A 15,941-nucleotide genomic window follows, 5' to 3' on the forward strand; every position below is an offset into this window, starting at 1 on the left:
CCCAAAGAGTGGCTGTCAATGGCTCCATGGCCAAGTGGAGTCCCTCAGAGATCAGTCCTGAGACCAGTCTTGTTCAACATCTTTGTGGGTGCCATGGACAGAGGCACTGAGTGCAGCCTCAGCAAGTTTGCTGACCACACCAAGCTGTGTGGTGCAGCAGACATGGTGGAGGGCAGGGATGCCAGCCAGAGGGACCCAGACAGGCTGCAGAGGTGGGCACAAGCCAAGCTCAGGAGGTTCAACAAGACCAAGGGCAAGGTCTTGCATCTGGGTTGAGGCAATCCCAAGTACAAATGCAGGCTGGGCAGTGAGTGGCTGGAGAGCAGCCCTGAGGAGAGGGACCTGGGGGTGTTGCTGGAAGAAAAGCTCAACAGGAGCCAGCAGTGTGCACTTGCAGCCCAGAAAGCCAAGCAGAGCCTGGGCTGCACCAGGAGAAGTGTGGCCAGCAGGGCCAGGGAGGGGATTCTCCCCTTTACTGTGCTCTGCTGAGACCCCACCTGGAGTACTGCATCCAGCCCTGGAGCCCCTGGGACAAGAGGGCTGTGGAGATGCTGGACAGTGTCCAGAGCAGGGCCAGGAGGATGCTCATAGGGCTGCAGCAGCTCTGATGTGAGCACAGACTGAAGGAGTTGGGGCTGTGCAGGCTGGAGCAGAGGAGGCTCTCAGGTGACCTTCGTGTGGCTTGCCAGGATCTGAAGGCAGCTACAAAAAAGCTGTGGAGGGACTTTTGAGGCTGTCAGGGAGTGACAGGTACTAGGGGGAATGGAGCAAAGCTGGAGGTGGGGAGACTCAGGCTGGAGGTGAGGAGGAAGTTGTTGAGCATGAGAGAGGTGAGAGGCTGGAAACAGTTGCCCAGGGAGGTGGTTGAGACCCCATGGCTGGAGGTGTTTAAGGCCAGGCTGGATGAGTGTGTCCCTGGCCATGGCAGAGGGGGCTGGAACTGGCTGATCCTTGTGGTCCCTTCCAACCCTGACTGATTCTGATTCTGTGATACTTTTTTTATTCAAGTCTAACAAAAAAGAACATGTAAATAAAACCAGGGGAGCCAAATCACCTCAACAGAGCCACTCGGAAATGGCGCTGTAGGGAGAACTGGTTTGAATTGGTGGAGTCTCACATAATTACAGAATTAACTGGGTTGGAAAAGACCTTCAAGATCACTGAGTCCAACCTAGCACCTAACACCTTCTAATTAACTAAACCCTGGCACTAAGTGCCTCATCCAGTCTCCTTTTACACACCTCCAGGGATGGCCACTCCACCACCTTCCCAGAGAGCCCATCCCAATGCCAATCTCTCTTTCTGTGAAGAACTTCTTCCTAACATCCAGACTGAACCTGCCCTGGCACAGCTTGAGGCTGTGCCCTCTTGTTCTGTCACTACTTGCCTGGAAGAAGAGACCAATCCTAGCCAGCCAAAACTTCTCTTCAGATAAGGGGTCATGGATCCTGCGCAGCCCAGCTGGCTGTGAGGATCAATGCTTCTTGCTGCTGTCAGCCTGGCTCCAATGAAGTGTGAAGTGATAGTCCAGATGACCACAGGCCTGCACCTATCCCCAGTGAGCAGAACTCCTGAAATTCCAAAGGACTGCAAAGCACAGCTCATGTGGTTGGTTACTGGGTAGTCACCTGGAGTGTTGCCACTTGGGAGGTTGTTGGTTTGGTTTGTGGGTACCAAATTGCTTCAGCCACACAAATGAGTCTGAAGAGCCAAGTTCAAATTCAGAGAGGTAACATCTAACAGTGTTTTCTGGGATTTATCAGATTCTGAATGGGTTGGGCAATGCAAGGTTTCAGTCTGTGGTTCCTGGATGAGTTGGGTGACTTTGTGTCTGGAGGAACTCATCACCATACTGCCTGCAAAGCCTGGGATACTTGAAAGCATTCTCCTGTTTTTCCTACTGAGGTTCCACCTCTCCTGTTGGTTCGCAGTGTTGCCAGTCTCCAGAGCTGCAGTGGAGAGCTCAATGGTAATGTATCGTCAGGCACACTTGGGCACCTGCACATGAGGACATTCTGACCACAAGAAGTTACATCACTGCAGACATTCCTTCTGATATGGAGGCTAGGGATGAGCTAAAGCTCTTAGATAAATACAGTAACTGGAAAAATTAAGCACTGGGGAAAAGCACTTTCCACACTTGTGGAACTGGTCGGATGCATCCACATCTGTGACATAACCTAGGAAAGGATCTCAAAACGCTGGGGAATTTAAACTTCAGCCACAGGGAGACAAGGCTTCAGAAGCAAGAGCCACCTGCCAAGGAGAGCTCACAGCTGTGGCTGGGTGCAAAAGAAGCTCACAGTGCTACCAAAACGCACAGGCATGTCTGAGGAGATGGATTCCTTGCTCAAGCTGCGATTTGGATCCCCACCATTTGTGTGCAGGGATACAGCAAGGCAGGTCCTGAGAGCTGCTGGCTCTGCAGGAGCCATGGACATCTTCCTCAGCAGCAAGAGGACTGTGTCTTGAAAGGAGCTGACTACCTGTGTCTTGCACTTACCTTCCACCAGGAATGCTGATGGCTGTTCTGTGCACCTGCAAGATCTCCACCAAGACACACCATGACCACTGCAGAGACCATATGGGGAGAGAACGAGCACACAAAGCCCCAGGATGGGATGCAGCAGAACTTTAATGAGTTGAAAGAGGGAAAGGAGGTTCTCAAGGTGGGGGGTCATGGTGCATGCAGCACCAGCAGAAGCTCAGAGACTTGGTCCCCAGACCATGGACAACTTGGTACTGAACATCTGATTCTAAACCCCTACAAAGAAGGAGAACAAGATCCTTAGATGGGGCTTACCATGTGGTGGTAGCCCACGGGAGCAGAAGACCAGAGAGGAAAGAGAGGTAGGAGCAGGTAAGATAGACAGGAGCCACATTTCAGAGAGCCCAGGCGAGCCCTCACTGCTGCTGCCTGTGCAGCTGGAGCCACGGGTGCTGAGTCCCTCTGAAAGCGATGTCCAGGATCTCCAGGGTCAGTTCATTACCATCTTGTGGGTTGCAGGGAGTCCTGCTGTGGGGCTGCCTGTGGCAGCTCTAGCAGGGGGGGCAGCTCCTGCCGCAGTAGCCGCTGCCCAGGCAGGAGAGGTCAAAGCCCCCGGAGCTGATGGGCACCCCCTGAGAGCTGAGGATGCTGCCAACGGCAGCGGAGGTGGAGGAGCCCACGGCGGTGTTCTGTGGGAAGGAGCTGAGGATGGGTCCGGGCAGGGTCACCACCACGGCGGAGGGCTGGATGACAACGGTGGAGCTCTGGCATCTCACACAACAGGGCTCAGTGCAGCTGTTGGCCAGCGGGGTTGGGCCGCAGGGCTGGCATGGGCTGCAGCAGGACATGTCTGGGGGCTGGAGGTGAACCTGGAGGAGAGGACAGGGAGGAGCAGGGAAGTGAGTGGCAGCAGCCTGTCCACCCAGCAGCAGACAGCCAAGGCACCTGCTGTGCGGGGAGCTGGAGACTGTGCAGGGAGGCCCACGCGCCTCTTGCCTGCCTTGCTGGGCACGGAGCAAAGAGAGCCAGCAACAGGACAGCTGTCTCCTAGTCACAAGAGCCCAAGAGGCCACTCAGCCCAGCCCCAGCCCCTCTCCGCTCCAAACCTTCTCCACACTTCCCTCCCAGCACAGGCAGCCCCAAGCCCCGCTCCCAGGATAGAGCTTCCCACTCACTTGCTTGCAAAGGAGCAGACAGGGAGTGAAGCGGATGGAGAGTGAAGAGCTGGGATGGCTTTTATACTGCTCCTGCACTGCCCCAGGCCCCCAGCAAGCCTCTGTGCAGGTCATAATCTTCAGAGAAGCTCACCCAAAATGCAAAACATCCCAGCTAATGACACAGGCTGTGCTGTGGTTTCCTGCATGGCTGCCTTTTCATTTGGCCATCACCCCTCCTTCTCGAAGGCTCCTTTCTAGTGCTTGGGTGGAAGCTCCATGGATTCCTGGGACAGGACTGAATTGCTGCCAACAGAAGATGAGTGCCAGGTGCTCCAGGGTACACATGCCTGCTGGAGCCATTGGCCTGGGGCACTCCTGTGGGCTTGTTTGCAGGAAGGGCTCTGCTGCTCCCTGCCAGACCATCCTCAGCTGGGTGCCACAGGGCTCACAAGTTGGACAATTGGTCATGTCCCTTTTCTCCAGCCCTCCAAGGTGTCTCTTATTATCCTTGGCTATTGCCTCTGCAGGTGGTTGGTCAGTGCTGCTGGTTTGGCACTCTTCCTCCTAATGCTGCTGCAGGGAGGCCTTGGTGTCCTTTTGGACCTTCTCACTTTCTGGGCTCTCTCAAATTGTTCCCATTAACACGAACACCAACACCAACAGCGTCACTGGATGGGGGGCCTTGTCCTGCCCCAGGTTGCTCCACCTCTGCCCTATCAAGGGGCTTCCCCCTGTCTTCTTGGGCTAATCCACAGCTGCTCACATGCAGGCAGGGATGCTTGCTAGCTGGCCCATGTGTGCTCACTGGAGCAATGTGAAAGGAAAGCCCATACAAGTGTAAGGAAATACTGAGTGTGGCCAAGGCCAGATGTTGTCAAGGCATCTTATGCAGTCTCCATCCATGGTGACGTTCAGACCCAGACAGGACAGCGTCCTTACAAAGCTGTTCTGGTTGATGCTGCTTTGAGCAATAGGCTTGGACCTGTTCCAAACTGAAATGTCCTGAGTTCCTGGGCCTTGCTTATCAGCCACTCATTGTTGTGATGCTCAAGTTGCCAATGAAGTTCTTCTTTGTGGAGAAGCTTCTTTGCTAGCTCTGTTGCCTTATGCCAGCCCCAAAGATTCCCAGAGTCAGATCATAAGGTCTGTACTATTGTGGAGTCAGGCCTGAAGGCTGGGGCCACTTTCCTCTGGTTGGTAGCTGTGGCAGTCACTGTTGTCCAACCACTGTCCCAAAGACATTGACACCTTTTTCTGAGAGGTGTTGCTCATGCTGGTTTGTGTTCAGTGCTGCTGCACTGGTGGGCTCCTTCTCTCTAATGGTACCACCCTTTGCCTGTTGTGCTGCCTGTCTTTGTTTGACTCCTTTAGGGTGACTCAGCTCTCCAACTGCAGCAGACACAATGTTTGAAGGACTGGGAAGATCCAATGGAGCCAATTTGTGATCAAAGTCCATCCTGTTACTAGGCACTGACCACAGGTGATGAGAGCTGTGAAGATACTTGATAGCTTCTCTGTGGGACAGGAGATAAATTTCTTTGTTTTCCATGCCCCCTCTGTTGCTGTGGAGAGGAACTTGTCCCTGTTGGACATTCCAGGTGCTTTCATGATCTTCTTCTTGGCTAAAAAAAAGTATGTGAAACTTCTAGGTCCTTCTTCATCTTCTCCTTCTACAATCTGTAGCTCAGTGGCTTGAGTACAGCCAGGATGAGAGTGGTTGAGAAACAACAGAAAATCACTGAGAGGAATTCCCTTGGCAGGGTAGGACTGAAGCATGGTGTGGCAGGACAAGGACCCAGACACACTGATTGTGTTTGCAGGGGACAATAAAGAGCAGAGGATACCAAAAAGGACACCAAGGCTTCCCCACAGCAGCACTGGAATAGGCTGCCCAGGGAGGTGGTGAAGTCTCCTTCCCTGCACGTGTTCAAAAAAAGACTGGATGAGGCATTTAGTGCCAGGGTCTGGTTGATTGGATAGGACTAGTTGATAGGCTGGACTGGGTGAGCTTGGAGGTCTCTTTCAGCCTGCTTGATTCTGCAATGCTATGGTTATGAGGAAGAGTGGCAAAATCTGAAGAGCAGACCACCTGCCAAGACTCAAGAGCAAAGGATGATCAGAGAGAGGTCAGAGGATGGGAAAAGGGGGTGAAAGGCATGGCCCTATTCAGGAATCCCATGCCATCACGGAAAGAATGGCAGGACTGGAAGCATCACGGCCCTTCCCGTCAGTGGGGCTGCAAAAAAGCCCATTCTGGCCATGGCCCAATGGCTCCAGCAGGCATGTGTACCCTGGAGCACCTGGCACTCATCTTCTGTTGGCAGCAATTCAGTCCTGTCCCAGGAATCCATGGAGCTTCCACCCAAGCACTAGAAAGGAGCCTTCGAGAAGGAGGGGTGATGGCCAAATGAAAAGGCAGCCATGCAGGAAACCACAGCACAGCCTGTGTCATTAGCTGGGATGTTTTGCATTTTGGGTGAGCTTCTCTGAAGATTATGACCTGCACAGAGGCTTGCTGGGGGCCTGGGGCAGTGCAGGAGCAGTATAAAAGCCATCCCAGCTCTTCACTCTCCATCCGCTTCACTCCCTGTCTGCTCCTTTGCAAGCAAGTGAGTGGGAAGCTCTATCCTGGGAGCGGGGCTTGGGGCTGCCTGTGCTGGGAGGGAAGTGTGGAGAAGGTTTGGAGCGGAGAGGGGCTGGGGCTGGGCTGAGTGGCCTCTTGGGCTCTTGTGACTAGGAGACAGCTGTCCTGTTGCTGGCTCTCTTTGCTCCGTGCCCAGCAAGGCAGGCAAGAGGCGCGTGGGCCTCCCTGCACAGTCTCCAGCTCCCCGCACAGCAGGTGCCTTGGCTGTCTGCTGCTGGGTGGACAGGCTGCTGCCACTCACTTCCCTGCTCCTCCCTGTCCTCTCCTCCAGGTTCACCTCCAGCCCCCAGACATGTCCTGCTGCAGCCCATGCCAGCCCTGCGGCCCAACCCCGCTGGCCAACAGCTGCACTGAGCCCTGTTGTGTGAGATGCCAGAGCTCCACCGTTGTCATCCAGCCCTCCGCCGTGGTGGTGACCCTGCCCGGACCCATCCTCAGCTCCTTCCCACAGAACACCGCCGTGGGCTCCTCCACCTCCGCTGCCGTTGGCAGCATCCTCAGCTCTCAGGGGGTGCCCATCAGCTCCGGGGGCTTTGACCTCTCCTGCCTGGGCAGCGGCTACTGCGGCAGGAGCTGCCCCCCCTGCTAGAGCTGCCACAGGCAGCCCCACAGCAGGACTCCCTGCAACCCACAAGATGGTAATGAACTGACCCTGGAGATCCTGGACATCGCTTTCAGAGGGACTCAGCACCCGTGGCTCCAGCTGCACAGGCAGCAGCAGTGAGGGCTCGCCTGGGCTCTCTGAAATGTGGCTCCTGTCTATCTTACCTGCTCCTACCTCTCTTTCCTCTCTGGTCTTCTGCTCCCGTGGGCTACCACCACATGGTAAGCCCCATCTAAGGATCTTGTTCTCCTTCTTTGTAGGGGTTTAGAATCAGATGTTCAGTACCAAGTTGTCCATGGTCTGGGGACCAAGTCTCTGAGCTTCTGCTGGTGCTGCATGCACCATGACCCCCCACCTTGAGAACCTCCTTTCCCTCTTTCAACTCATTAAAGTTCTGCTGCATCACATCATCGACTCTGTGTGCTCATTTTTCTCTCTACACTTTTCCCAGCTACCAAAGCCCAACAAGTGTTTCCAGGAGGAGTCCATCTCCTTGGTTCCACGAGTGGATGGTGCTTTGCTCTTCATGCTACTTCTGCACCCAGCTGCACCTCTGAGCTCTCCCTGGCAGGTGTCTCTTGCTTTAGGAGGCTCCTCTCCATCTGGCACACCTGGTATTGGTGGTAGAGAAGTTGCTTGCTCCTCACACCGTGCCTCCTCCCTGCCATCTCTCCACGCTGCACCTGTGCTCACAAGACATCTCCAGCTAGAAGCTCTCTCCCTCAACCAGTAAAGAGACCTCAGCTTTTCTTCACCCATCTCCCCTTCTGTCTCCCACGAGCTTTTCCTGCCTCCACTTGGCCTACATGAAGATCTTGCCTCTCCCTGGTGAGGCTACCAGCTTCTCCTCCAGAAGAGCTGGAGGAGGTGGTGTTTCTCAGAGCAGATGGGCTCTGTTCTCTCCCAGATCCTCCCTGTCTGCCTGGACATCCGTGTAGAGATAGGACATGGGAGGATTTGCTTTGTCTGCAAGGGAAATGCAAGGAGGCCTTGGCCAGGGACATGACTTTCCCAGCCATCTGCAGCAGGACAAAAGCCTCCTTGGGGAACCTCCATTGCCACCCAGCTCCTAGGCAGAGATAGGGTAACATCTTGGTCAGAGCACACACCCATGCCCTGAAGTGCTGCTTTTCTCCTGTGTGCTGACACCAATCCGAAGCCTCCTCTCTCGCTCTCCATCCAACACTTCTCAGGATGTGCAGCTCTGTTGCTTTCTCCCCAGGGCTTTCTGACTGCACCTATCAAGAGTGAACTCATTCCACTGTTACCCAAACCAGGAGTAGTTTGGCAGAGGATGCAAAGGGGTGAAGCCCTGAGCCATAGTTAGGACAAGAGCTTCTCCTCTGGAAACTCATAGAGGAGTGGGCTGAACAAAGACAGCAGTGGGTACAAGGACTCTCCTGCATTTCTTCCCTTTGCCTTTCATGCAACTTGAGCACAAACCAAACACTTTATCCCACCAGCAGGGCACAATGGGCAAAGTGGCCTGCTCTAAGCGCTCCTGACTCAGAAGCAGGGCTGCAGAGTGGTGGTCCCCTGTAGTGAATGCTTTTAGCAACCACAGATCAGTGGCTGAGCCCGATTTGAATCCTCACGGGGCAGCACCCGAACTGCCCTGTGGGTCACAATCCCCATAAGCAGGGACATCTCCCACTGTTACAAGATCAAAGTCGTCTGGCTGAAATCAGTCACTTTGAAACAGACCTACAAGGAGAGTCTGAGGGAGCTGAGATTGCTCAGTCTGGAGAAGAGGAGGTTGAGGGAAACCTCAATGCCCTCTGCATCTACCTGAAGGGATGTTGGAGCAAGGAGGGGGCCAGCTTCTTCTTCCTGATGGCAAGCAACAGGACTAGATGAAGTGGCTCCAAGCTGCACCAGGCTGGAGATCAGGAGATATTTATTCACTGAAGGGGTGTTCAAGCATTGGAACAGGCTGCCCAGGGCAATGCTGGAGTTGCTGTCCCTGGAGCTGTTCAAGCAGCTTGTGGACCTGGTACTTGAGGACATGGTTTAGTGTTGATTCTTCAGCTCTGGGGCAAGGGTTGGACTGGATGAGCTTTGAGGTCTTTTCCAGACAGATGTGTTCTGTGGTTCTGTGATCACTTGGAGTCTTCATGTCGTGTGATTGAGGATACTGTTTGGTGAGCTTTACTTCCTTTGCATGAGGAGCTGGATCTGCTGATGCCTGTTGCCCCAAGCTGTGAATTTCCACTTAGATTTACTGAACATGACCTTCGGAGTCAAAACAGGGCCTGTGTGAGTCAGAAGAGAAGGAAGCTTCATGGTTACAGCCCTTAACAACAGGTGCAAACAGACAAGCAAATGGCCTGGCTGGAGACAGTGGAAGTCAGACGATTTTAGATCAGAATGATTTTCCAGACCAACGAGGAGTGTGAAGGACACTGAGGTACTGGAGCATGCCCAGTAAAGGTCACCAAGTTGGTGAGGGCTCTTGAGCACAAGTCCTGCAAGGAGCGGCTGAGAGAGCTGGGGCTGTTCAGCCTGGATAAGAGGGGGCTGAGGGGAGACCTCATCGCTCTCTACAACTCCCTGAAAGGAAGCTGGAGTGAGGTGGGAGTTGCTCTCTTCTCCCTTGTAACAAGTGACAGGACAAGAGGAAATGTCCTCAAGTTGTGCCACAGGAGGTTCAAGTTGGATATTAGGAAAAATTTCTTCCCTGAAAGGGTCATCAGGCCCTGGAACAGGCTGCCCAGAGCAGCAGCAGAGTTGCCATCCCTGGAGGTGTTTAAAAGACATTTGGCTGGAGCCGCTTAGGAACATGGTCTGACAGTTGTCTACCGGGAGATGTTAGGTTCTGGTTGGACTCCATGATCTTAAGATCTTTTCCAGCCAGCTGACTCTATGAGTCTGTGACCCCACACCCAGTGGTTGCACTGAACCCATCTGACACATGAGGACTGGGCCAATGGTCTGTGGGGTCCCTGCCCAGGGACCTCTTTTTTTTGCTGGCTCCTCCCTCCTTTCCTTGGGTCCTTTGCAGAGGTGACCCCACTCTGCTGAGTCATTTATTGTCCTAAACTCTGATATCTGAGAGTCAGAATTCAAGCTTTGGCGAGAACTGCCACTGCACCTCCACTCAGAAGTTAAAAGAATTGTGAATCATCACCTGGAACCTGTGACAGCTTGGTGAAATTAAAACTGTTCATTCCAGATCAATTTCATCTCAATCATCCCTTGTGCGTATTGTGCATACTCTGCCCTGGTGAGGCCATGCCTGGAATACTGTGTCTGCTTTTGGGTTCTCCAGTTCAAGAGAGACAGGGATCTGCTGGAGAGAGCCCAACAGAGCATATGAGGATGACTGGGGGCTTGAGCATCTCTGCTGTGAAGAGCAACTGAGAGCCTTGGGGCTGTTTAGTCCGAGAAGGCTGAGAGGGAATCTGAGCAATGTCTATAAATATCTGAGGGGTGGGTGTCAGGATGAAGCTGCCAGGCCCTGTTTGGTGGTGCCCAGTGATAGGACAGGAAACAAAAGGTACAAGCTGGAACCCAGGAGGCTCCACCTCAACACGGGGTGAAGGTGCTGGAGCCCTGGAGCAGGCTGCCCAGAGAGGTTGTGCAACCTCCTTCTCTGGAGACGGTCTGCATAGGGTTAACGCTCCAGGGGGAGTAACCCTGAACCTGACCCTAGGGGTCTTGGCCCCTCCCCAGGGGTAGGTCACACCACCAGGTGATGGTTAGCTCACTTCCCCCACTTCCTGTCCTATAAAGGAGAGAGGTTTCCTGTTCCTCTTCTCTTTGCTCTCTCTCTCTCACCACACACCACACTCCACACAGCTCTGCCTGCATACCAGCTTACCACGTGGCAGCCATGAAGCAGCCAAAGCCACCATCACACAACTTGGGTTGTATTTATACTTTTTGTATTTTGCTATTTTCCCTTCCCTATCCTTTGTAAACTTCCCTACCTCCAATCCCTTTCTAAGTTATTGTTAAACTTTTTCCTTTTAACTTCCAAATCGAGTGAGACTGATTTATTCAGGTGTGCTTACCTCTTTCCCTCCCTATATCTAATCCCTATCTTTGGGAAAGGAGGGGGAAGAGGAGAGGGCACTCTACAAATTGTTGTTGGGTCTATCAAATTTATTAGAGTCTCTGGGAGTTTGAATTAGAACCCAAGACACTGTCAAAACCTGCCTGAATGCCTTCCTGTGTGACCTGCCCTGGGTGACCCTGCTCTAGCAGGGAGGTGTCACGATACAATGGTGGCTAATTTGGCAGAAGTTAAACTCCTTTGCTTTCCATCTTGTCCTCTGATATCAGAGGGTCTGACTACAGCAGAGCTTAAGCTCTGAGTCATGGCAAATTTGATCTTTAGTGTGACTATAACTTAATATTCTCTGAAATAGAATTAAGACTCAGAGTCCAGTTCCAATACACTTGAATTAACAGAAGCAGCTGCCCCCTAGCAGCGGCTTTGCAGCGGCTCCCCACTAAGAGAGGCTCTCCACTGGCAGTAGCTCCCCACTGGCAGTGACCATAAGCTCACCATACTGTGACACCTTTTATAGCTTCTGGGCAGCTGCCACAAGCTCACCGTACTGTGTTGCCTTTTATGGCTTCCCACTGCTGGTAAAAATAGCCTCCTCCCCTGATTTGGCAGTGGAGCTCATGCCCAATGAGTCTGCAGGGCTCTGAAATAGTCCTCTGTGACTCTGTCCTAAAGTCCTTCCAAAGAGACTTCCAGGTCCTAAAGTCCTTCGGTTGAACCCAGGGGGCAAAAGTCAGGCTCTGTGTGTCTCAAGTGATTCTTCCAACATTGTTGAGACACAGCTACAAAAATTTCTGATCTCCTACAGGGGCTCAGACTCAATGATTTCTGTAGATCCCTTCCAACCCTTCCAGCTCCCATATGCAACAACTCTCTGTGGAATTACCCTGCTGAAACAATTTGCAGGCAGTGTGTGTGATTGCCTTGATTGCAGCGGACATGGCTTGCATGGTGAAAGAGGTGCCTGATGTAGCAGTTCAAGAGCTAATGCTCTACTTTGGTTTTAATTTATAAACAAGAGAGAGGAACTTTCTGGACATTTGTTTGAATACAGATTAGATGAGCAGGGCATTGGTTGTAAAAAGAATAATAATGATAAAGTCTCTGTCATTCATTGGTGTGCTAAGAGGGACAAAAGAGCAATGCACAAACAATTTCACTCTCTTGACTCTTGGGCTCTGTCACTGTTCCTAACTCCACATTGTGTTCTAACCTTTTCCTGATAACATGTGACATCTTGCTGGTTTTCTCTCTGGAAGGAGAGAGGAAGGTGACATTGGCCCCTTCTGGGCTTTCTTTGTCTAGGGGAGAGGACTGGATTTCTCTATTATTTCTAAATAGTATGCAAATGTAAACACATATAAATATACTTTGTATATATAGTCTGGTAAATTTAGCTTGCTGTACAATGTAGCTTTATCTTACTTACAAGCTGGCTGAGCTGGTCTGGTAAATTTAAGTGTGGGAGGGGATTTCTCAACCACACTACCGGGAGGTTCAAGCTGGTGTAGCCCAGCTTGAGCTTCCTTGGCACTTGCTTGATGCTTTCTGGGGCTTGCTGGGTATATTATGCTACAATCAGTGGGAACAGCTGGTGAGCAAAGTCTATGCCAATGTAAGAATCTGCTCATAAGGTGACAGAGTGTGACAAATTATTCAAAATTAATAATCTGTGTTAATTTTTATATCCAGATGATGATTGTTAATAACTATGAAAACTGTTTATTAACATTAAACTTGCCAGAAAGCTTATTCACAGGATCAAAAATGCACAGGTTGGAAATTTACACACGCAGGGAACAGGCAAAACTAGAGCAGTTATTTCTTAAAGTGGCAAATGCAAATATTACACTGGAAGAGGCTTGTAAGTATTTACTCACAAAATTATTCTTACCTGACTCGCAGGGCTGGCCACAGACCCAGACAGTACACAAACGTTTTCAGGGAACTCTGTCTTGTCAGCTGCTGAGACTTGATTCTTCCAAGGCTTCTGGGGAAAAGAGGCAGACAACCTCTGACCTTGTCTCCTGGCTCCTCTGGACGATCTGTGTATCACCAGAACTTCTCGTCTTGGCAGGAGACTTTCAGGTGCAGGCAGGATGTCTGCCATGTGCAGTCCCAGCACATGTCACGCTGGCTATGCAGGAAGATTGTGTGGAGGCATTTAGAGCCTGTTCCTGGTAAGCTCTCCAGGCAAATTCAGGATGCAAAAGAGGCAGCAGCAGCACTGTGCTACCTGCTTATCCCTTTTATCAATATCCATCCTGAGACTAATGGGGCATTGGACATAGACTAGCCAATCAGAATGGCACTTTGCCAAGTCTTACCATACTAGGTGAAGCCAGGGCTTTTGCCCTCCTATCCCACAGTTGTCTCGCCCCAGCACAGAAGTAGGGGGAGCAGGGGAAGATGTCTGGGCAAGCCAAATAGATAAGCCCATGTTTGCCCTATCAGGCCTACCACCACAGAGAGCTGTAATGGTGCTTGCCAGCTTGTGGTGGTTTGGGTGTTCCCCGCCCCCCCCCCCCCCCACTTTAGAAGTCACCCAGCTAAACTCAGCTGGCTCTGGGAATATAAAGGAAGCTATTTATTTACAGCTAGCATAATATACAAGCAGATATTTACAGTATATACAGTTATATACAGAAATATACAAGGTAAAAGTAATACAGAAACACAACTCCCCTCCCAGAAACCTGAGTCCCCAGGAGGGGCTCTCAACCACCCCTGCACCTTCCTCCTGCCCCTCTCAACCTTACCCCAGCCCTGAGGAAGAAAAGAGGTTCAGGTAAGAGGTTAAGAAGCAAAGGTGAGTGGCAGATGAGGTTAGGAAGATGCAGCTCAGTCCAAGGCCAGCCAGAAAGTGAAGGCAAAAAATGTCGAGAATGTTATCTAATGTTTACATTCTTCTTGTTCAGCAAGACTCTGAGGGAAGCAGACATCCCCATTGTTTTCCTTTCACAGCCTATAATCTAGTTCTTTTCACCAAAACATTCCAGCCTGCTTCAAACTAGCACACAGCTGTCGTACAGAGACAGAACTCTGCTCAAGATCGCTGCCATTTGCTTCCACTTTGTGGAGATGAGAACTAAGTAGTATCCAGAGACAGAAGGAGCACACAGAAGTTCACGTTTAGATGCAGCAGAACTTTTATGAGATGAAAGAGGGAAAGGAGGTTCTCAGAGAGAGGGCCATGGTACACAGAACAAGAGTGGTAGCTGGGAGACTTGGTCCCTTGGAGGAGATGAGTCTGGCACTGAGCATCTAAGTACATAACCCTAAGAAAGAAAGCATCCGCAGGTACTTCCTCAGATGGTAGTCAGCAGGTGCAGACATCCCAGGGGAGCAGAAGACCAGAGAGGAAAGAGAGGTAGGAGCAGGTAAGATAGACAGGAGCCACATTTCAGAGAGCCCAGGCGAGCCCTCACTGCTGCTGCCTGTGCAGCTGGAGCCACGGGTGCTGAGTCCCTCTGAAAGCGATGTCCAGGATCTCCAGGGTCAGTTCATTACCATCTTGTGGGTTGCAGGGAGTCCTGCTGTGGGGCTGCCTGTGGCAGCTCTAGCAGGGGGGGCAGCTCCTGCCGCAGTAGCCGCTGCCCAGGCAGGAGAGGTCAAAGCCCCCGGAGCTGATGGGCACCCCCTGAGAGCTGAGGATGCTGCCAACGGCAGCGGAGGTGGAGGAGCCCACGGCGGTGTTCTGTGGGAAGGAGCTGAGGATGGGTCCGGGCAGGGTCACCACCACGGCGGAGGGCTGGATGACAACGGTGGAGCTCTGGCATCTCACACAACAGGGCTCAGTGCAGCTGTTGGCCAGCGGGGTTGGGCCACAGGGCTGGCATGGGCTGCAGCAGGACATGTCTGGGGGCTGGAGGTGAACCTGGAGGAGAGGACAGGGAGGAGCAGGGAAGTGAGTGGCAGCAGCCTGTCCACCCAGCAGCAGACAGCCAAGGCACCTGCTGTGCGGGGAGCTGGAGACTGTGCAGGGAGGCCCACGCGCCTCTTGCCTGCCTTGCTGGGCACGGAGCAAAGAGAGCCAGCAACAGGACAGCTGTCTCCTAGTCACAAGAGCCCAAGAGGCCACTCAGCCCAGCCCCAGCCCCTCTCCGCTCCAAACCTTCTCCACACTTCCCTCCCAGCACAGGCAGCCCCAAGCCCCGCTCCCAGGGTAGAGCTTCCCACTCACTTGCTTGCAAAGGAGCAGACAGGGAGTGAAGCGGATGGAGGGTGAAGAGCTGGGATGGCTTTTATACTGCTCCTGCACTGCCCCAGGCCCCCAGCAAGCCTCTGTGCAGGTCATAATCTTCAGAGAAGCTCACCCAAAATGCAAAACATCCCAGCTAATGACACAGGCTGTGCTGTGGTTTCCTGCATGGCTGCCTTTTCATTTGGCCATCACCCCTCCTTCTCGAAGGCTCCTTTCTAGTGCTTGGGTGGAAGCTCCATGGATTCCTGGGACAGGACTGTATTGCTGCCAACAGAAGATGAGTGCCAGGTGCTCCAGGGTACACATGCCTGCTGGAGCCATTGGCCTGGGGCACTCCTGTGGGCTTGTGTGCAGGAAGGGCTCTGCACACATGGGCCAGCTAGCAAGCATCCCTGCCTGCATGTGAGCAGCTGTGGATTAGCCGAAGAAGACAGGGGGAAGCCCCTTGATAGGGCAGAGGTGGAGCAACCTGGGGCAGGACAAGGCCCCCCATCCAGTGACGCTGTTGGTGTTGGTGTTCGTGTTAATGGGAACAATTTGAGAGAGCCCAGAAAGTGAGAAGGTCCAAAAGGACACCAAGGCCTCCCTGCAGCAGCATTAGGAGGAAGAGTGCCAAACCAGCAGCACTGACCAACCACCTGCAGAGGCAATAGCCAAGGATAATAAGAGACACCTTGGAGGGCTGGAGAAAAGGGACATGACCAATTGTCCAACTTGTGAGCCCTGTGGCACCCAGCTGAGGATGGTCTGGCAGGGAGCAGCGGAGCCCTTCCTGCAAACAAGCCCACAGGAGTGCCCCAGGCCAATGGCTCCAGCAGGCATGTGTACCCTG

At 52.7% G+C, this 15,941-nt stretch overlaps 3 protein-coding genes across 3 annotated transcripts; 1 reads left to right on the forward strand and 2 right to left on the reverse strand.

Moving 5' to 3' along the window:
• Window positions 1-2,841: 2,841 nt before the first annotated feature.
• Window positions 2,842-3,681, reverse strand: LOC135191974 (feather keratin Cos1-2-like). Its single transcript, XM_064174728.1, has 2 exons — window positions 3,664-3,681; window positions 2,842-3,357 (listed from the first exon to the last, which is right to left on the reverse strand). Exon 2 carries the CDS (start codon window positions 3,334-3,336, stop codon window positions 3,040-3,042), a length of 297 nt encoding a protein of 98 aa, XP_064030798.1. The 5' UTR covers window positions 3,337-3,357; window positions 3,664-3,681; the 3' UTR covers window positions 2,842-3,039.
• Window positions 3,682-6,236: 2,555 nt separating this feature from the next.
• LOC135191589 (feather keratin Cos1-2-like) lies at window positions 6,237-7,076 on the forward strand. Its single transcript, XM_064174017.1, has 2 exons — window positions 6,237-6,254; window positions 6,561-7,076. The coding sequence occupies exon 2, from the start codon at window positions 6,582-6,584 to the stop codon at window positions 6,876-6,878; it is 297 nt and encodes a 98-aa protein (XP_064030087.1). The 5' UTR covers window positions 6,237-6,254; window positions 6,561-6,581; the 3' UTR covers window positions 6,879-7,076.
• A 7,194-nt stretch (window positions 7,077-14,270) lies between these two features.
• LOC135191590 (feather keratin Cos1-2-like) lies at window positions 14,271-14,761 on the reverse strand. The gene has a single exon (XM_064174018.1). It carries the CDS (start codon window positions 14,759-14,761, stop codon window positions 14,465-14,467), a length of 297 nt encoding a protein of 98 aa, XP_064030088.1. The 3' UTR covers window positions 14,271-14,464.
• Between the last annotated feature and the right edge of the window lie 1,180 nt (window positions 14,762-15,941).

Source organism: Pogoniulus pusillus, chromosome 40 (assembly GCF_015220805.1).
Source record: "Pogoniulus pusillus isolate bPogPus1 chromosome 40, bPogPus1.pri, whole genome shotgun sequence".
NCBI classification, from domain to species: domain Eukaryota; kingdom Metazoa; phylum Chordata; class Aves; order Piciformes; family Lybiidae; genus Pogoniulus; species Pogoniulus pusillus.